Below are 21316 nucleotides of genomic sequence, written 5' to 3'. Positions count from 1 at the left end.
CAGCGCCGGCCAAAGGGGCAGAGCCCTCCCCGACCCTTCCCTCCCACCGCTCTACGCAGGTGGCAGAGGACAGGAGCCGAGCGGCCGAACACCTGCGCCAGGCGCTGCCGTAGCTGCAGAGCCCGCAGGAGCCCCTGCGAGAGGCGGCCATCAGGTTCATGGGTGAGCCCGGGCTCCCTCCCCTCCCCGGCGCACCTTGGCCCCTGCCCTGGCTGCAGCCCCAGCAGCGCCGTCCGGGCCCGGCGCCGCGGAGCCCCGGAGTCCCGGCTGTCCTGAGGGCTGCTGCCGCCCTCCCGCAGCCGTGCCCTGGGGCGGCAGCAAGCGGCAAGGGCCCGGGTTGACCCCTGCTGGGCCACGAGGGCAAGTGGCTGCAGGGCTGGCAGCGCCGCGGGCAGGGAGCTGTGCCGCTGGGCAGAGCCGTGACAGGGTCTGTGTTCCAGGGCTCGCCGGGCGGAGCTTGAGGGAGAGAAGGAAGAGCTCCAGGCGCTCCGTGAGGGTGAGTGAGGACAGCGGGCTGTCAGTGGGGGCTGGCGGGGACAGCTGCAGTGTCTGGGCAGGGAGCTGCGATCCCTGGCCCGGCTGCGGAAGGCTTCACTCACTGTGTGAACGGGGGATGGCGTGGGCAGAGCACAAAGAGATTTTAGGCAGGGCAGGATTTGTGGTCAGCACCTTGCAGCTGATCCTGTTGGTCCCTCCTCTTGTGGCCATGGCAAGAGCTGGTTGGGATGGCCCTGGCAGGAAGGTCTCCTTGGATTGCCACAGATCCGGGCTCTGACCGTAGCTCTCTGTTCCTCTCTCTTCCAGCCCTTCCAAGACAAATATAGTAGTGCAAGAGATGTTTAATGAAAGACCTGCAGAGCCATGCTCATCTTCTGGCTCAGAAGAACCAGCATTCCTTTAAGGCCTCTGGATGCCATGGAAGATGAGACTTCCTTGAGACCAGAAGAGACCAGCTGGAGGTCCAAGCACAGCTGATGATTGGCACAGCTGAGCCTGTGAGAAGCTTGTGTGGCTTCAGTCCTCTCCCTGCTTGGAGATAGCTCTCTCCCCTCTAGCCTTCAGACACTGCCCATCCTCTCTTCTTCCCTCCACTATTCCTCCCTTTTGACTGCTCCCTCTCTCCAGCCCTCAAACTGTGCCCATCCCTTTGCTTTCCTTCCATCAATAAACAGTTTGGCTTCTTCACTTTGCCTGCATCTCTGTGGAACTCAAGCAGCACAAATCCAGAGCCCTGGGACACACGGGCCCCTCCTGCCGTTCTCCTTTGCACTGTGTTTTGTGCAGAGACTCAGAGAAACGAGGGCAAATCAGGCTGGAAAGGTCTCTGTGCTGAAGACTATTCAAGGAGTTCCACAACTGTTCAAGGAGTTCAAGGTCTTGCTGAGTACCCTGAAGCCCCTGGGTTTTAGAAGAGCCAACATGAGTGTGTTCAGAATGCAGCTGGGAGGGTTTCCATGGAAGGCATCCAGAGAGGTCAAAGGGGCTTGGAAGGTTTCAAGACTAGTTTCCTGAAAGCACAGCAATGCTCCATCCCTGCACAGGGTCAGGAAGAGGGCAGAACCAGAGGCCATTGGGACTTATCAGGGAACTTTGGGTGTGCCAAGGAGCAGATGAAGCAGCAGCACAGTGCCTGAGACTCAGACGCGTGACCGTGCCAGTGTCCGGAGCGCTGCCAGGCAGTGCCGGAATCCTGGTGCAGTTCTGGTCCCCTCAAGTGAGGAATCCCAGCCCCAGTCCCAGCCCCAGTCAGAAAGCCAAGGAAGTGAGACCAGAGGGAGGGCACCCTTCCAGTCTGTCTCAGGGGCTGCAAAATGTCCCCTGCTGCTGCTTCCTCCGCCTGTATTTGGGGTGTGCTGATGGCAGAGCCAGCCAAAGCCTGTCGAGAGCAGGCATGAAAACTGCTGCATGCACTGCTGAGAGTCCTGGAAGGTGCTGACAAGAGCATCCTGTGGGAACAGGGCTCTGGTCTCTGGCCTGGAACAGCCTGGTTTTGTTGCTGTGACCGCAGGCAGGAGTTGAGGCAGATGAAGAGGCAGCAGGCAGCTTGTGTTTGTAGAGGGCCTGGGGCTGCACGTCTGAACCTGCACCTGGAAACACACTTGAGGGAACATGAGCTAGAGCTGGAGTGCCTGTTCTGAAAGGGACTCAGCCTTTTGATACAAACATCATAAAGTCACCCCAAGACAGGCTCAGAAGTAATTCAGGGCCAGGACTTCTTAAGAGTGTGTTGTTGTTCCCAGGGAAAGCTACACATTTGGGGAAATGCCTTTGCAGAAAACAGGCTTGCTTCTTAAGGAAAGTGCTTCCCAAGGGCTCCTAGTGAGGTAGGTGCAAGTGTCCCCATTTGGCTGTCTGTGGTCCTTTCAGTCCCTGAGGCCCATTGCCCTTGGCAGAGGGGCAGGGAAAGGGAGAAGGCTGGGAAGAGCAGGTTTGGCATCTGCCTGGACCTGCAGAGACCAAGCCAAGCACCTGCAGCAGGGTGTGTTACCACCCTTTGGACAGAGGTGTGAGCAGGAGCATCTCTGTCCAGCTGTGAGCCCCAAAGCTCTCTTTGAGAGCTGTCAATTCAAAGGCCTTTACGCACACACTTTTCACATCTTACTGCCTGCTGTTTCAGTTCTTGGTAATACGCATTTGCCTCTTGCTTGGTGGAAGCTGCTGTGGGCCAGGGCCAGTGCAGAGCTGGGCTGTGTGGGCCAGACAACGTAGAGAGTCTTGGCTGATCTTGGTGTGTCCCTGGACTCAGAAAGGCTTGGAAGATTGGCCTCCCAAGGCATCTGTTGGGGGTTGAGTGTTTTTCTATTACTGTGTCAATTTAAAGAATTTTTCCCATTATCATGCCAATGGAGCTGGCCGGGTTACAGCCAGGACCTTTGATGACTCTAGACAACAGGGGTTGGTGGGAGGGGCTTCCGAAGGGGGACTCGTGTTTCCGGGGAGCTTGGAGGAGCTCTCCACCCCCCGCTGTGGAAAACAGACGGTCTGTGATCACCTGCCCTGCATCTGCCCCGTTCCAGCCTCCTGCCTCTGCGGACACAGCTGATCACCCGGACACAAACGGTGAGCGAGGAGCCGCCCGCTCCAGCCCGTTCCCACCTGAGACCGGCGTGGCTGCCACCCCTCGCGCCTCCGCTCCCGCCTGCCCTCGGCAGCTCCGGGCTTTGCTCTGTCTGCAGCACCGGGACTGAGCGCAGAGAGAGTGTGTCTGCAGCTAAAGAAGGGACTGGAACCCAGTTATCTATTCTGTTTTGTTGGTAATTTTAACAACTGCTGTTGTTTCTGCTTGTACGGTTCGATATATTAGTAAAGAGCTGTTATTCCTACCCCCTTATCTCTGCCTTCGAGTTCTTGATTCAAACACTTATAATACTTGGGAGGGACTGGAATTAAATTCTCTATTTTTCACAGAGGAGCTTCTGCCTTTATTGGCAGATGCCTGTCCCACCCTGTTAATTGACATATTAGTACCTGAAAATATTTAAATCTTGCCATTCTGGGCATTTCAGTAAAATTCACGTGGCATCTCTGGAAGGGATGTAGAGCCCAAGGCCTCCCTCCCCTGGCAAGTTCCTTTGTAACTCTTGTTGGTTTGAGCACAAATCAACCAACTTTCAATAGCTCGCTTTGCCAGAGTAAAAAGACCCACAGCAGCATACATTTTGAGGAAGGCTCCTGCCAATCCTGGGGAGCCCCAATGACTCCCTTCATGAAGGTGTTTTAGCAATTGCAAGGCCAGAGCTTTTGGTATCCACTGCCTCCCATCACTTGTCAACCAATTATTTCCTCTTTATCCCTTGTAAACCAATTATTTCCTCTTTCCTCTGCCTCGCTCTTTTTAATTACCTCAAGTTCCTCTGGTGGAAAAGACAGTTTCTCTGGCAGCAGTGCAGTTACTGGGAGGAAGGGGAGGATCTTAGAGTTTTCTGGCAACAGTGGAGCTTTCCGAGCTTCTTCATCAGCTGATCAGTTTCCTGTTGCGTCCTGTGAGCACCTGCCTGGTGCCCCTTAATGTAGATTATTGCCACCCTTTTTGGTAAATTCACCACTTCCAATGGGCAAGAGATTAAGTTCTCCTGAGCTAAGGTGTCTCCCCTGCAGGTGAATAAACTTCTATCTTCCCATAGTTTCCCAAATGCATGTATCACCTCATATGCATATTTGGAATCAGTAAAACATTCACTGTTTTGTCCCGGTGTAACCTTCTCCCTTCCTTTCATTGCTTCCCATTCATAACAGAATATCTTGTAAATCCGTTCCCTTCTACCAGCCTTGAAGACCCATCAATGACATCTGAATACAGCCATGAGCTTCTTCCTCCCTCCTCCCCCTTCTTCAGGGCCCTTGGAAGAAGAGGTTGGATTAGGATTAAAATAGTTGAAATTCCTTTTCTGCATTTGGGAGAGCCAAGACTGAGGAATTAACTATTTTGTTTTTTAATTTTCTAAGACTTTGCTCTCCTTCTGATGTCCATACCACGACATTAGGATGGTCTTTGGTTAAAAAGTAAAAAAGAGGAATTGTCCCGAGCAGGGTCCAAGCCCTCGGGTACTGAGCAGTCCAGCTGGGGCCCCTCTCTGGGAGACCTGGGAGGGGCTGCAAGGGGTGCCCACGGTGAGGAAAGGGCAGAGGGGGAGAGCAGAGCTCCAGGGTGTCCTGACAAGGCCTGACTGTGTCCCCTGGGGCTGGGGCAGCTGTCACGGGGCAGGGAGGCTCGGGGCTGGCAGTGGCTGCTCAGGGGTGGCTTGGGCCCGGGTCCCTGGAAGGAGCCACTGCCCAAGCAGCTGCGCTGCCCCCGGGCTCTCCTCCCAGCCTTCTGGGTTTTGTTGGGTGGCACAGCCTGTGCCAGGGGGGCCAAGGTGCCCCGGCTCTGGGGGAACAGAGAACATCCTGACTGTGTCCAGCGAGCTGCCAGCTCAGCAGTGGAACACAGCACGGGCTCACACTCCCTGCTGATGCCAGAAACGTGCACAGTGAAATAGGAACACATTCTCTGAATCCACTTTGATGAATCCCAAGGATTCACAGGCCACAGAATGGGCACAAGCTGTGCAAGATGGGTGCAGCATTGACACTGTTCACTGTGCCACTGTGCCATGGCCTATCTCTGTCCCAGTCTGGGGTTCCTCTTCTGCCCCGAGATCACCCCAGAGGGACACAAAGGTGGTTCAAAACCTGGTTTTCCCCTCAGCCGCCGAAGATAGACTGCCGGAGACAGTTTTCTCTTTTTCCAAGGACAGTTTATTGTTTCTTATCTCTGGGACACTTTGCCTGGCCAGCAGCGGTCTGCTCAGCCTGGCATCCATGGTGGAATCTGCCTGGTCAAGGCAGGGCTTATCTTATATAGTTAGTACTACGTATTACATGTTTACAAAATTTTACCAATACAATGCAATTTTATTAAATGGTCCAGCCCTGACCCCAACCAATCCAAGAGTGCCAACGTGTCACCCAACATGGATGACATGGAGAAGAAGGAGGAAAAGGTGTCCACCCCCCAAATTCTCCATCTTGGCCACGTGTCCCTTATCATAAACATTCAAGAAAACCTATTTATCTACGTTCTAACATTCTGATTTACACTCTACTCATCATTATTTTCTGTGTCTCTTCTCTCAATGTGGGCAGATTCTCCCAAGGAGCCAAATCCAGCCCCTGCAGCTCCTGGGCAGCACTCAGGGGTCTCTGAGGGGTCTGCCAGGGGGGTTTTTGCACCCCCAAAGGAGCCAGGGAAAAACCCTGGACTCCCACATATCTCCATATCTCTCTCCCCTCAGAGGTCCTACCGAACACCTCAGGGACACCTGCACCTGTCATTTCACATCTCCATGCCCATGCCTGATGTCCCTGTCACAGCTGTGTTGCCACCTTGTTGCTGCGCACATGCTGCCACCACCAAAACAAAACCCTCTCCCCCTGAAGGCACTGGCCTTGTCTCTGCCCGGACTGAAGGTGGGTCCCTCCTGCCAGGGCAGGCCCTGGCCCAGCCCTTCTGTGCCAATAAAGAAATGGAGCTGTCACGCCAGTGTCTGGGTGGTGGCACCAGCACAGCCCACGTGGCACCAGCACTGGCTGAGCTCCATGTCCAGGAGCAGCCATGGATGCCCTCGGTGCGGGCAGGCAGGAGCCAGGCAGGGGCTGCTGTGACCAGGGGCCTCCAGGGGCTGGGGGAGTCCATGCTGAGCATCCCTGGGCTCAGGGCACATCTCCTTCCCGACCATCATCTGGGCCTGCACCTCCTCCACTGGCATGCCCACAAAACGAGGGGAGTCATAAAGAGAATTTCCAGAGATACAGCCTCACCAGCAATTTCAGCAGAAAAACAAACGTTTTGCTAAGCAATGGCCATTTGATAAAGCAAAATATTTCTAATCAGGACAGCCTAATTATACAGATAGGGATACACACTGGGAGTACAGTTAAGGCCATGAGGTCAGAGCAGGCCCTGGGGTGATAGCAGGCTGAGGTCACAGCAGGCTCTGAGGTCACAGAGGTCCCAGAGCTCCGGGGTTGCACAGCATCACAGGCACCTAGCAGTCAGTCCTGGAGAACAACTGTTGCGGCAGCAGCGGCGGCGGCAGCAGTGGTGCTGACATTGGGACAGCGGTGGCAGCACAGCGGTGGCAGCAAGAGCTGCGGCACTGGCAGAGGGCAAGGCACCATGGCCCTTGCTCTGCGCCTCTTCCTCCTGCTCCTCCTGGCTGTGGCCCTGCCTGCCAGGGCTGCCCAGGCAGCTCCGTGGCCAGCGCGGGGAGCAGGTGAGCCGGCGGCCTGGCTCCCCTTTCCCGGGACGGCGCTCCCTTCTCCCCAGGAAGCGTTGGGAATGGTTTTGCATAGGGCTACAGGGAGGCTTTGCTCTGTGGGAGGGAGAGAGCCCACAGGGGCCCTGGGCTGCTCCAGCCACCCATCCAGGGATGTTGCACAGGCCATGGAAAGAGTGTGCAGAGTGACCAGAGCCAGCCCAGAGCTCCCCAGGCCCCTCTGAATATTTGGCCATGTCCATTCACATCTGGCTCACACAGCCTTACACGACCTGACTGCATAGCCCAGTTCCCTCCCTAAGGCAGAAGGGGATCCCAGTACAGCATGGAAATGCTTCTGATCTGTTCTCCCTTCTAGATTGGGATCAGGACAAGGCTTTTCAGGAGGACTTGGTGAATAATGGTTTGAAGTTCTTGGAAAATGTTGGAGGCAAGTTCTCATTTCCCCATTTGTGACCGAATAAGCGGTGTTACTGTGTCAAGAGCTCAATTGTTTGTGATTTTAAGGTAATCTCACGGTTGAAGGATACTGGAAACCTTGCCCTGCTCCCTTCTAAAGCCTTCTTTGATCCCACAGTGCCATGCCAGTGTCTCCTTCCGTGTGCTCTGTGCAGCCACAAGAAGAGCAGGGAGGGGAGGGAAGGGCCCAGGGCTGTGCCCTAGGGCTGTGCCTTGTGTGGCTCCTTTGCCTGCCCCAGGCAGCCAGAGGATCTCCTGCAGTGCTAGGAGCTCTTCTGTCCTGCCTTTCTTTGCAGATGAACTTGTTGGGGAAGGTGATCTGGCTTCCCAGCCCACATCCAGGGAACAGCCTCTGGGAGCTGGTGAGGGTAGGTCAAGGCCTTTCCCCCTGGTGGAGCTGCCAGCTCAGAGCCCAAAGCTCGGCCAGGGGGGCATCGCTGCAGGTGCCAGGACAGAGCCGTGCTCGTGTGTGCCCTGGCCCTGTGCAATCCCCTCACTGCTCCTGCAGCTCAGTGCTGCCCAGGCAGAGCAGCAGAGATGAGAGAAGCTTCTGTGGCTGTTGAGTTACAGGTGTGTCTGCAGAGTGGATTTCTTCATTTCCTGGCCTGGATGCGGCACAAAAGCCAAACTCCCATCACACGGGTGAGTAGTGTGTCCCTGCTGACACCTCAGACTGAGCACTGCTTCTCCTGGATCCAATCATGGGAAATTCAGCTACTTTCTTTTAAGGTACTGCAATAGGAAAGATCAGAGACACAGCAGAAAAGAAATCCCTGAAACAATCCAAAGCCATGTGGAAAATGCTGAAGGAAATGCTGCAGAGAAAACAAGGTGGGTGCATTTCCCTCAGCCTTCTCCTGACACTCAGCAGCCGGGGGCTTTCTCTGCACATCTGAACACGCCGTGCCCGGCACAGCGGGAAGGGATCCATGGCAGCCTCGTTGCCCCGCTGCTGCTGTCACACCCTGCAGGGCTGTTTTCCAGCCTGGCCTGGCTACAGCTTCTCCCCAGCCTCTGCAGGAGGGCCTTTGCCATCAGTTGACAGAGAGCAAGAACTGTCCCATGGACCATGCACACCCTGAGATCCCATGAAATTTCCTGGTATCAGCATAGGGGCTGATTTCAATAGGGAGAAGCCTGGGACAGTCTCGAAATCCTGAGTTTTCTAAACCTCATCCATGACTTTCACATGTATAGTTTCCTGAAGGTGTCACCTTCCAGTGTGGAACAGTTCCATCTGATCTAGCTGTCCCTTTTCCTTTCTCCAGGAATGAAAGGAGAGGCTGTGCAGAAGGAAGCATTTCCCAGAGGAAGCAGTGGTTTGGTTCGAGCCTCTGCTGCAGGAAGGGAGGCCATGCCAGGCACAGTGACAGGAGGTAATTGCTGTGCCTCTGGGCCCGAGCCCTGCTGAGCCTTGAGCTGCCATCTGTGCTGCTGGGCAGAGCGGGCACAGCCCGCACAAGAGCGGCACAGCCCAGAGGAATTATCCCGAGCAGGCTCAGGGCACTCGGGTACTGAGCAGTCCTGCTGGGCTCCCTCTGTGGGAGACACAGCCCGAAACCTGGGAGGGGCTGCAAGGGGTGCCCATGGTGGGGAAAGGGCAGAGGTGGAGATCAGGGCTCCAGTGTGTCCTGACAGGGTCTGACTCTGTTCCCTGAGGTTGGGGTAGCTGGCTAAGCAGAAGGATGGAGAGAGGTTGGGAAAGATGGTTGTGTCACTGCCTGCTGCAATTTTACCCAGGGATTTAGAGAGAGTTTCCTCTCTGGGACTAACAGAATCCCCAGGGCCCTTTGGTGCTGCAGCTGCCCGTCCAGGGTTGTTGCACAGGGCATGGACAGAGTGAGCACACTGACCATGAGTCTGCCCAGAGCTCCCCTGACCCCTTTGCAGCTTTGGTCTTGTCCATTCATATCTGGGTCCCACAGCTGTACCCAACCCCCTTGCAGTGCCCATGTCCCTAAGGCAGAAGGGGATCCCAGCACACCATGGCGATGCTTCTCATCTGTGCTCCATTCTAGGTGAGAGTGCTTGGACGGCTTCTCAAGTAGCTGGGCTTCGTGAAGATCTGCAGCCTCTGGAGCCTTCTGCAGGTATGTTCTCATTGTTCCTCCAAGAAATAATCATTGACAACATGGCAGGAACCATATGACTGAAACTTCTGTGGCTTTTCAGTTACCGGTGTGTCTGCAGCAAAGACTTTCCCTAATCCCTTGCTGGATGCTACACAGAAGCCCACTACAAATCAAAGGGGTGAGTAGTGTGTCCCCGCTGACCCCACAGGCTGAGCATTGCTTTTCTGGGATCCATTGCTGACAAAATTACAATACTTTCTCTTAAGGTTCCCTGAGAAGGAAGAATAAACAAACAGGAAATAGTGAGTCTCTGGAGGCATCCGATTTCCTGGACCGGATGCTGAGTGATCTGCAGAGAGGACGTGGTGGGTACATTTCCCTCAGCCTTCTCCTGACACTCAGCAGCCGGGGGCTTTCTCTGCACATCTGGACACGCCGTGCCCGGCACAGCGGGAAGGGATCCATGGCAGCCTCGCTGCCCCGCTGCTGCTGTCACACCCTGCAGGGCTGTTTCCCAGCCTGGCCTGGCTACAGCTTCTCCCCAGCCTCTGCAGGAAGGCCTTTGGCATCAGCTGACAGGGAGCTCAACTGTCCCACGGGCCATGCACACCCTGAGATCCCCTGAAATTTCCTGGTCTCCCAGCACGTGAGGAGGGGCAGCTGTTAGGACAATGGGGGCCCTGGCCCTGGCCTTTGTCCTGATCCTTACCAATATCTATAACAAGCATTGCCTCCTGAAGATGCCACCTCTCCATTGCAGAACAACTCCATCTGATGCAGCTGTCCCTTTTTCTTCCTACAGAGATGGAAGAAGAGACTGTGCTGATGGCTCCGTTTCCCAGAAGAAACAGTGGGTCTGTGCCAGCCTCTGCTGCAGGAAGGGAGGCAATGCCAGGCACAGTCAAAGGAGGTAATTGCTGGGCCTCTGGGCCTGTATCCTGCTGAGCCTTGAGCTGCCATGTCTGCTGCCTCCCTGCCAGGGATGTTGCACAGGGCCTGCAAACAGTGTGTAGAGTGTCCAGAGCCAGCCCAGAGCTTCCCAGGCTCCTCTGCAACGTTGGCCATGTCCATTCACATCTTGCTCCCACAGCCTTGCCCGACCCCCTTGCAGTGCTCAGGTCCCTAAGGCAGAAGGGAATCCCAGAACACCATGGCAATGCTTCTCATCTGTGCTCCCTTATTCCTTGGGATTGTGACATGGGTTATTTAGCAAATCTGGTGAATGGCAGTGTGGAGATTCTAGAGCATGGTGGGGGCAAGTTCTCAGTGTGCCTTTCCTGACAGAATGGTCTGTGTTAATTTGGCAAGGGCTCACCCCTCTGATTAATCCCTTTACATATTGTCAGGGTTAAGGGATTCTGGCATCTTTGCCCTGCTCCCTTCAGGAGCCCTGGGTGATTCCACAGGATCGCTGTCCCTGGGAGGAAGGAGAATTTAGCTGTCAATGCTCGTACCATGTGCAATGCCAGTGTCTCTTTCCATGTGCTCTGTGCAGTCACACAGAGAGCAGAGAGGGAAGGGAAGGGCCCAGGGCTGTGCCTTGTGTGGCTCCTTTGCTGGCTCCAGGCAGCCTGAGCTAGTCCCACTGAACTCCCAAGCCCTGGCCCTCATTGGGACTGGGTTCAGAGCTGCTTGCAACTCCAGGGAGTCTTTTCTCCCCTGACTGCCCTGCAAGGGGTGCCTTCCATCCTAGTTTGGGGCCACTGGAGGCACGTGCTGAATCTGCCCCTGCTCCTGAGCAAAAGGCAGAGCTGGTGGAGTGCCTTGAAGCACTCACTGCACCCAGTGACCCTGCAGCTTGAATCAGAAATGGAAACACTTTCCATTAAGGTCCTCCTGGTTGGAACAACCCAGACATAGCAGACAAGAAATCGCTGGAGACCGACAGACTTCTGGACCAGATGCTGAGTGATCTGGAGAGACGCCGTGGTGGGTGCATTTCCCTCAGCCTTCTCCTGACACTCAGCAGCCGGGGGCTTTCCCTGCACATCTGGACATGCCGTGCCCGGCACAGCAGAAGGGATCCATGGCAGCCTCGCTGCCCCGCTGCTGCTGTCACACCCTGCAGGGCTGTTTCCCAGCCTGGCCTGGCTGCAGCTTCTCCCCAGCCTCTGCAGGAAAGCCTCTGGCATCTGCTGACAGGGAGCCCAAAGTGTCCCATGGGCCATGCACACCCTGAGATCCCCTGAAATTTCGTGTTCTTGATGTAGATCAGAAGAGGTGGTGATTGGGACAAGTGAGAGCCCTGTCACAGCCCCAAGAGTCTGGGTCTTTTCCTGATCCTTATTCATGATTTACACAAGCAATGCCTCCTGAACATTCCATCTCCCTGAATGGGAATGGTTCCATCTGATCCAGTTGTCCCTTTTTCTTTCTCAAGCAATGAAGCAAAAGAATGTGCAGATGCTGGCATATCCTAGAGGAAACAATAGCTCTGTGCCAGCCCCTGATGAAGGAAAGGAGAAGATGCCAGGAACAAGCACAGGCACAGCAGGTAATTGCTGTGCCAGGCTCAGCCCTTGCCCTTGCACGGCCCAGCAGCAGCCAAAGCTGGAGGTGCCACGGCTTTGAGGCCTCTGGAGCTCGTTCCCAGCCCCTGGGAAAGGGGACTCGTGCACCAAGGTCCCTCCTGCTGCAGCTGCTCCCGGAGCTGCCCTGAGTGCCTAGAGGCCCAAGGCACAGGAGCAGCCCCGAGCAGGAGCCCTGCCATGAGCCCAGGGCCACAGCCAGCCCTGGCTCCTGACTGGGCAGGGGCTGCACTGGGTCCTGACAGGGCCTGACTGTGTCCCCTGGGGCTGGGGCAGCTGTCCCGGGGCAGGGAGGCTCGGGGCTGGCAGTGGCTGCCCAGGGCTGGCTTGGGCCCAGGTCCCTGGAAGGAGCCACTGCCCAAGCAGCTGCGCTGCCCCCGGGCTCTCCTCCCGGCCTTCTGGGCTTTGTTGGTGGCACAGCCTGTGCCAAGGGAGCCAAGGTGCCCCAGGCCCCAGCTCTGGGGGAACAGAGAACGTCCTGACTGTGTGCAGCGAGCTGCCAGCTCAGCACGGGAGCACAGCACTTGCATTCCTCATTGCTCCCACAGAAGTGCTTGGGAAGTCAGATGAAGATCCCAAGAATCCATCAAGCACCCCAAAAGTTTTCTGCCCCCAGGATGTACGCAAGTCCTGCATGATAGGCACAGTAGTGACACTGTTCACTGTGCCACTTGCCATGGTCTTGTGCTATGTCGGGTTCCAGTGGTGGAAGGAAAGGAAACAGTAAGTTGTTGTTGTTGATCTCTATCCTCCAGCTTCTTTTATGGCTGCTGATGGTCAGGAAACATTCCCAGTGAGGCTGCTGTGGAGTTGTGCATGGTCAGTGGTTGTCCACATAACTCTGCTGAGGGTTCTGCTGCTGCCCAGTGCTTTCATTGGCCTCCCAATTGCTGGGCCTTGTCCCGGGGAGCCGCTGGGGCTGCAGCCAGTGCTGGCTTCCACTGAGGCTGCGTGGCCAAGAGCAGCCCCAGGAGCAGCAGGCAGAGGCAGAGCAAGGTGGGGAGGAGAAAGAGCGGGGACCAGATTGCCCTTGAAAGGCAGAGGCGCTCTGGGGCTGCTCCTGGCCAGGGACCCTGCCCAGAGCCATCCCCTGCTGGCCGGGGCCTTGAGGGGCAGCTGTCCGGCTGGGCCAAGCTGTGCCAGCAGCTCCAGCAGTGCTGGGGAGCCTTGCCAGCTCTGGGCCCTGCTGGGCACGAGGCTCCCTGTGTGCCAGGGGCAGCTGGGGCCTCAGACACTGCTCTCTCCACAGTCGTCCTGCTGCAGCTCCAGCATCCCGGCCAAGAAGGCGCGACTCCCCCTCAGCCCCAGAGAGCCCAAGCACCACCTGGTTTGACCTCTCTCAGACACGGCCTCAGCAGCAGCAGCCGCCCAGGATAGCAGAGCACCAGCCCTTGGTGCCTCCCCCACGGCCCCCCAGCCCGGCTGTGAAGCAGAAGCCCTTCGAGATCCCCCCACCTCCTCCCCTGCCCAGTCAGCCCCCCTGGTCCCGCTAGGACTGAAACTGGGCCAGCCACTCAGCACATGGGCAACCAACAGCTTGGGGCATCTTCTCTTCCCCGCAAATAACAGCTGCTACCTATGGGTAACATCCAGAGGCAGTTTTTATACTGCTGTACCTTCAACAGGAAGAGTTGAAGATCCTTCCCATGCCCTGTCTCATCCTTTGCTGTTTTGATTTTCATACAGCTGGGTGCTGGCTAAATGTCTTCAAAGAACTTGTTTAGCTCTGCATGTTTGACCCCACCTGTCGGGGGAAAAAATTAAAAAAATTCTTCAATTAAAACTTTATTTTTGGTTTTGCTGGGCGCTCACATTTTGAGCAATTAATTTTCCATGGTACCTCTTCCCTTTTCCTTACTATCTACAAAAAGTACATCTGGCTGGAGCGCGGCGTGGAGAACCAGAGCGTCGTGCTCGCTGCCGGCCTGGAGCAGCAGCTGCAGGAGATCTTCCAGCACTGCACTTGCCCTCTGTTGCCAACAAACTCAGAAATTTGGAGAATATGGTGAATGGCCAAATGCAGGCCAATGTCTCTGCTGTGGTCGGGGACCTCCAAGAGGTCTAGGAGGAGGTAAAAAGAAAGAGAGGGTTGAGAGGTGAGATGGGGGAGGAAATTAGGGAGGAGATAAGGACGATCAGTGCAGCACCAGTGTGAGTCACAGGTCCCAAATTTAGAACCCAATGCCCCATAGCTAGAGAGAGAGGGTACACCCCACGAGCTGACCTGTGGTTCTTCCTGCGAGACCATGGGGAAGACATGGGAAAATGGGATGGGAAACCCACTTCTGTCCTGGCAGCATGGGTGCATCAGCTCAGGGAGGGAAATGCTAACCGAGGGAACCGTGCTAAAATGAAGGCAGCCTCAACCTCCCACAAGCAAGGTGCAGGGTATTACAGAAGGGAGGATGATCTTTCAGATCCCCTGGAAGGAACCTCCATTATGTATAGCAAGGAAAGAAATAATAACCAGGGCTAGAGGGGCCCTGCCTCTTGCCAGGGAGAGGCATGGGATGACAGGATCTATTGGATAGTGTGGGTGCAATGGCCTGGCACATCAAAGCCACAGAAACATAAATTGCTAGTTGATACTGGTTCACAATGCACCCTGATACCATCAGAACATGGGGAAGGTACCTGTTTCCATTGTTGGGGTGACGGGGGGATCACAGGAATTTACTTTGCTGGAAGCTGAGATGAGCCTGACAGGGAAAGGGTGGCAGAAACATCCAATTGTAACTGGCCCAGGGGCACCATGCATTCTAGGCATAGACTTCCTCAGGAACGGCTACTACAAAGACCCAAAGGGGTTCAGGTGGGCTTTTGGAATAACTGCTGTAGCAACAGAGAGCATTAAGCAGTTGAACACCTTGCCTGGACTGTCAGAAAACCCCTCTGCAGTAGGACTCCTGAAAGTGACTGAGCAACAGGTGCCAATTGCCACCATGACAGTGCACCGCCGGCAGTACCGGACAAATCGAGATGCTGTGATCCCCATCCACAAGATGATCCGTGAGCTGGAGAGCCAAGGGGTTGTCAGAAAGAGCCACTCACCCTTCATCAGTCCCATCTGGCCTGTGCTGAAATCTAATGGAGAATGGAGACTGACTGTGGACTATCGTGCCTTGAATGAAGTTACTCCACCGCTGAGTGCTGCCGTGCCGGACATGCTGGAACTCCAGTACGAGCTGGAGTCCAAGGCAGCAAGGTGGTGTGCCACCATTGACATAGCAAATGCATTCTTCTCCATTCCTTTGGCAGCAGAGTGCAGGCCTCAGTTTGCTTTTACCTGGAGGGGTGTGCAGTACACCTGGAACCGACTTCCCCAGGGGTGGAAACACAACCCCACCATCTGCCACGGACTGATCCAGGCTGCACTGGAGAAGGGTGAGGCTCCAGAACATTTGCAGTACATCAATGACATCATTGTGTGGGGGAACACGGCAATGGAGGTATTTGAGAAAGGAGAGAAGATCATCCCGATTTTGCTGGGAGCCAGTTTTGCCATTAAAAAGAGCAAAGTCAAAGGACCTGTCTGAGAAATCCACTTCCTAGGAGTGAAGTGGCAGGATGGACAGCGCCAGGTCCCCACTGAGGTCATCAATAAGATCACTGCAATGTCTCCACCAACAAGCAAGAAGGAGACACAAGCTTTTCTAGGTGTTATCGGCTTTTGGAGAATGCACATCCCTGAGTACAGCCAGGCGGTGAGCCCTCTCTACCTACCTACCTCTACACTCGCAAGAAGAACGATTTCCACTGGGGCTCTGAACAACAGCAAGCCTTTGCCCAGATCAAACAAGAGATCGCTCATGCAGTAGCCCTTGGCCCAGTCAGGACAGGACCAGAGGTAAAGAATGTGCTCTACTCTGCAGCTAGGAACCATGTTCTGTCCTGGAGCATTTGACAGAAGGTGGCTGGTGAGACTCAAGGCCAACCTCTGGGATTCTGGAGCAGAAGTTACAAAGGGTTTGAAGCCAATTGCACTCCCACAGAGAAGGAAATCTTGGCTGCCTATGAAGGAGTTCAAGCTGCCTCAGAGGTGATTGGCACGGAAGCACAGCTTCTCCTGGCACCCCGACTGCCAGTGCTGGGGTGGATGTTCAAAGGAAGGGTTCCCTCTACCCACCACGCCACCGACGCCACATGGAGCAAGTGGATTGCCCTCATCACACAGTGTGCCCATATTGGCAACCCGAATCGCCCTGGGATTTTGGGGATACTTACAAACTGGCCAGAAGGTGCAGATTTTGGTCTCGCTGATGAAGAGGAGCAGAAGCAAGTGACCCGGGCTGAAGAAGCTCCACCGTCCAACCAGCTGCCAGCAGATGAAACACGCTACGCCCTTTTCACCGACGGTTCCTGCCGCATTGTGGGGATGAACCGGAAGTGGAAAGCAGCCGAATGGAGCCCCACACGACAGGTTGCACAAGCTACCGAACGAGAAGGTGGATCAAGTCAACTTGCTGAACTCAAAGCTGGTCAGCTGGCCTTGGACATTGCTGAGAGAGAGAAATGGCCAAAGCTCTACCTTTACACTGATTCGTGGATGGTAGCTAATGCTCTGTGGGGTTGGCTGGAAAGGTGGAAAAAGGCTGACTGGCAACATAGAGGAAAACCAAACTGGGCTGCTGATGAGTGGAAAGACATTGCCACTCGGGTAGAGGAGCTACCCATGAAAGTCCGTCATGTGGATGCCCATGTTCCCAAGAGTCGGGCTAATGAAGAGCACCAGCACAACGAGGAGGTAGATCAGGCTGCAGAGATAGAGGTCTCAAAGATACACTTAGATTGGCAACACAAGGGAGAAGTGTTCCTAGCTTGATGGGCCCACGATGCCCACGAGACCGAGGGGTGGATCTAACCATGGACAGCATCTCTCAGGTTATTCATGACTGTGACATTTGCGCTGCCATCAAACAGGCCAAGTGGGTGAAGTTCCTCTGGTATGGGGGGCGATGGTCCAAATATAAGTATGGAGAGGCCTGGCAGATTGACTACATCACACTGCCTCAGACCCGCCAAGGCAAGCGCTGCACGCTGACCATGGTGGAAGCCACCACCGGATGGTTGGAGACCTACCCTGTGCCCCACGCCACTGCTCGGAACACCATCCTGGGTCTGGAAAAGCAAGTCCTCTGGAGGCATGGCACCCCTGAGAGAATTGAGTCAGACAACGGGACTCATTTCAAAAATAGCCTTATAAACACCTGGGCTAAAGAAAATGGCATCGAGTGGGTGTACCATATTCCCTACCATGCACCAGCATCTGGGAAAGTCGAACGGTGCAATGGTCTGCTTAAAACCGCCTTAAAGGCACTTGGTGGGGGGACTTTCAAGAACTGGGAGATCAATCTAGCAAAGGCCACATGTTTAGTGAATTGCCAAGGTTCCACTAACCGAGCAGACCCTGCCCAATCAGAGCCCTTGGGAACACCAGATGGAGATAAGGTCCCAGTGGTACACCTGAGAGGCATGTTAGGAAAAACTGTCTGGGTGAACTCTGCTTCCAGCAAAGACAGTCCTGTTCATCGGATGGTTTTCGCTCCAGAACCAGGTTGCACTTGGTGGGTGATGCAAAGGGATGGAGAGACCCGATGCATACCCCAAGGGGACCTTGTTCTAGGGTGAACTATCCATGATACTGTGCCTGTAATTGCATGTATGTATATGATTTAAAGGTTTCAATATGATGTAGCATGTTGGCATGGAAAAAATTCGGGGTGGATAATGTTGGGGGTTGAGTGTTTTTCTATTACTGTGTCAATTTAAAGAATTTTTCCCATTATCATGCCAATGGAGCTGGCCAGGTTACACCCAGGATCTCTGATGGCTCTAGACAAAAGGGGTCGGTGGCAGCGGCTCCCAGAGGGGCCTCTCGTGCTTCCGGAGGGGACTCAGGTTGCCGGCGAGCTCAGAGGAGGACGCCCCATCTCCAGCCCCCGCTGTGCAACACAGGAGAGCCAGACGGTCTGTGATCACCTGCCCTGCATCTGCCCCGTTCCAGCCTCCTGCCTCTGCAGACACAGCTGATCACCCGGACACAAATGGTGAGCGAGGAGCCGCCCACTCCAGCCTGTTCCCACCCGAGACTGGCGTGGCTGCCGCCCCTCCCGCCTTCGCTCCTGCCTGCCCTCGGCAGCTCCGGGCTTTGTTCCAGCTGCACGACTGGGACCAAGCACAGAGACAGCGTGCTTGCATCCAAAGAAAGGACTGAAACCGATTTAACTATTCTGTTCTGTTAGCAATTTTAACAACTGCTGTTGTTTTCTGCTTGTACACTGAGATATATTAGTAAAAGAGCTGTTATTCTCACCCCCTTATCTCCGCCTCAGAGTCCTTGATTCAAACAATTATAATACTTGGGGGGAGTGGGACCAAAGTCTCTATTTCAAAGGGAAACTTCTGCCTTTACTGGCAGACACCTGTCCTTTCAAACTAGGACACATGTGCACCAGTCTGGCCTGCTCTCTTTGGGGAGAAAAAGGCACTGGATGGTATTTCATCACTAGCCACTATCTTTGGGCCATATTCCATGTTCCTGTCAAGTTTTACATTAGATATATTGTACCTAGGGAATGAGAGATGTAAGAGAAAAATCTTGATGATAAAAAAAAAAAGAAAAAGTTGTTTTTTTTTTTTAATTAGTAGTTCAGGAAATGTCTTCAGGAGCTCAACTTCAATTCTGTGATACAACATTGGAAGTTCATGCAGCCAACACTCCATGGAACCCCAAGTGGTGTTAGAGCTCCTCAGAGAAATTCTGCATGGCCAGCTCATCAAAACAAGCACTTTTAAATGTGCTTTGGGCACTCAGGGCATTCAGCCTCATGTCTCCCTGCAAATTCCAGGCACACTCACTTCCCACCTTTTCCTTGCTGCAGGTTGAGGTTTCCCTGCACATTGATTTGGGTGCTGGGGTTCTCAGAGCTTCCAGGGAGCTGCTGCAGCACCAAAACATCAATGTCTATGGATAAACCTTGGGATGAATCATAGAATCATGGAGTGGTTTGGGTGGGAAAGGAAAAAAGCTCATCTCATTTCACCCCTGCCATGGGCAGGGACAGCTCCCACTGTCCCAGGGTGCTCCCAGCCCCAACGCCCAACACTTTCAGGGATGATGCTCAACTCCCCTCTGCTCCTGCTCACTATGGGTGTAACACAATGTTTGTTCATTAATGGGACTGCTGCTTCTTTTCCATCATCTCCAACCAAGTTAAACTAATTAAACTGAATGCAGGTTATACCTGAGGTGTATGGGTTTGGGTTGTTTTATGGAGGGTATTTGACCCTTTTCTCTCTCACCTACCTCCATCGTTGCATTGCAGTGCTAGGGAGTGCTGTGTCACACCAGATCAGAGCTCTCACCTTCCCTTCACTCTCTATCCACCTTTGAAGTGGTTGTGATGCTGCAGCTCTCCCCAGAACAAAGGCATTCTCATGCCCTGACACACTGCACTGCTAAGGAATTTCATCTCCCAGACAGAGGCAAAGGGAAGAATCAGCACAGACCACGTGCAATTTATGGTTTCATTAATTCCTGCCACCAACCACACTAACGAGCATTTATCAGCAAGGAATGCGTGATCAATTAGTCACAGGAATAAAAATGAGGGAGTAGAGTCTTGAAATGAAAAGGGGATTATTCCTGCTTAAACATCAGAATGATGCTGGCTCCTCTTTGGATGATTAGGTGGAGAATTTATAGGAGATAATGTTAAATGCTCAAAGGTTTCCCAGTTAATTGTGGGAAAAATGGTAGTGGGTGCTTTGGTGGGTACTGTGAGACTGCTGCAGGGTGAGACATTCTCCCAAGATTTGAGCAATGCACATGAATTGCATTCAACTCTTACTGCCAGCTAGTCATTAATTGTACAGTTATTGGGGGTTTTCAATGTGAAAGGATGCTGAAGCCCAGCTCAGGGGCAGACAGAGACAGCAGCACCAGCCCTCCTGCATTTCCCAATGGGCCAAGTTTCCAGAGTTTTCCCTCAGAAAAGGCTGTGCTCAGGTTCTGCTGCACTGCAGGCCCTTCAGCATGGCCTCACAGAGCCAAGGGCTATATTTTAGAACCCTCAGCCCATGCACACCACACGCCAGCATCCCTCCCCTCTCACAACCCCCCCTGTGTCCCAGGCAGAGCTGGGCTCCACACACAACGGGTTGTTTATCCCAAAGGTTCTGGTGATTTCTGCAAATTTGGCACAGGTTAAAAGATTAGAGCTATAAAAATGTTGATCTGACAGAAATATTCCCTGTGGATTTTTAAAGCATTACAGTCTTTCCCTGAACTGTGGTTTATATTGTTTTCCTCGTGGAATGCAGCTGGCTTAATGAATAGAAATCGTAAAGAATAATGCGTTCAGTGGCTGATGGGGGGAGGCATCCCAAATAATTTATGTATATTCTATGATAATGATCTACTAATGGAGGCATTTATTAATAAGAAATATGCTCAACAATGATGATGTAAATCAATCAAACACATTATTAACAATTATTATTTCACCATTTCTAATTGAGAGGTAAAATGTCCTTTAGCTGTAGTTTCTGTAGAAAGTCAATTATTCAGGTAGCAGCACCAGAAATAGTTCACATTTCAGAGGCAAAGGATGCATAAAACAATACCAGTTAAACCCATTCTGGCTAAAAATTACAATATTTGCCTTGGAGGTTCTGGTACTTTCTAGTTATTTTGCATTATTAATTTGGAGTAATGCTTACACAGAATACCAACAGGAATTTGACAGGAAATTAATGTAGAGACTCCCCCCAGAGATCTTAGATGTTGCTAAGCCCATTTTTCCTTGCACAAAGTTAATGAATAATCATCTCCTTGGCAATGGTTCCTGGAGTAGAGATTTGTACTTTGGTTTCTGTTAAATACAGAAAAATTAAAAGTGTCAGATAACATTGGCATCAGGGGGTTTATCTAACTGGGTGAGTAAATACCCTCCATGCACTGAGTCACCACTCCCAACTACTCCCACCATTGCTACAGCTAACTTCAGATTTGGGAAAGTCTTCTCTGCAAAGAGTGTTTATCCCTTTTCAGTCTAAAAATACTATGATGTCTCTTTCACATGCATAAGCAGCATTCCCTTCTTTCTCAGTCCTACAACCAACTCCTAAGTCCAGGGATTTCCTTGATTTTTTCTTCTCAAGCTGCAGGACAACTTCTTTCCTAGGTGCTTTTCTGGTATTTCATCACTTAATTTATTGCTGGCACCCAGGTGAGGTCTGGAAGTCGTTTTCCTGCTGCTTTGGTGCTCGGGAGCAGCTGACCTCTGAGGCAAGCTCATGGGGAGATTTCCTGGAATAACCTGAAACCCTAAGCTGGAGCTTAACATCCTTCAGGAAATGGGTTCAGCTGTCCCAGTCATTGCTCAACGGGGACTGCTGCTGCTTTGGAGCCAGCTCAGCTCTCCCCTCCTGGACACAACATCCCCAGCCCTGGGAGTCCCCCAGCCAGGCTGGGGCTGGTCACACTCAGCCATCGGAG

The 21316-nt window shown here is 53.5% G+C and overlaps 2 protein-coding genes across 5 annotated transcripts in view; one reads left to right on the top strand and one right to left on the bottom strand.

Annotated features, from left to right (window-relative positions):
* LOC306811807 (uncharacterized protein) overlaps positions 1 to 11775 on the top strand; it is a 101932-nt gene extending 90157 nt beyond the window's left edge. The window contains exons 2-5 of one of the 4 annotated variants that reach the window (XR_013776737.1): positions 7514 to 7585; positions 7947 to 8048; positions 8486 to 8593; positions 9164 to 9222. Coding sequence is in view for 1 of the 4 variants with exons in the window: in XM_079325836.1 (XP_079181962.1) it covers positions 7514 to 7585; positions 7947 to 8048; positions 8486 to 8593; positions 11120 to 11478 (641 nt within the window). In the remaining 3 variants the exon portion in view is untranslated. The other 3 variants (XM_079325836.1, XR_013776735.1, XR_013776736.1) reach the window with 3 other exon arrangements.
* The window catches only part of LOC306811803 (osteopontin-like), a 130776-nt gene that overhangs the window by 72194 nt on the left and 37266 nt on the right, over positions 1 to 21316 (bottom strand). The gene's annotated exons all lie outside the window — the stretch shown is intronic.

This window comes from Erithacus rubecula (genome assembly GCF_903797595.1).
Source record: "Erithacus rubecula genome assembly, chromosome: 23".
Taxonomy (NCBI): Eukaryota; Metazoa; Chordata; class Aves; order Passeriformes; family Muscicapidae; genus Erithacus; species Erithacus rubecula.
Note: the sequence above shows the minus strand (reverse complement) of the source record. Positions and strands in the feature narration are given on the sequence as shown.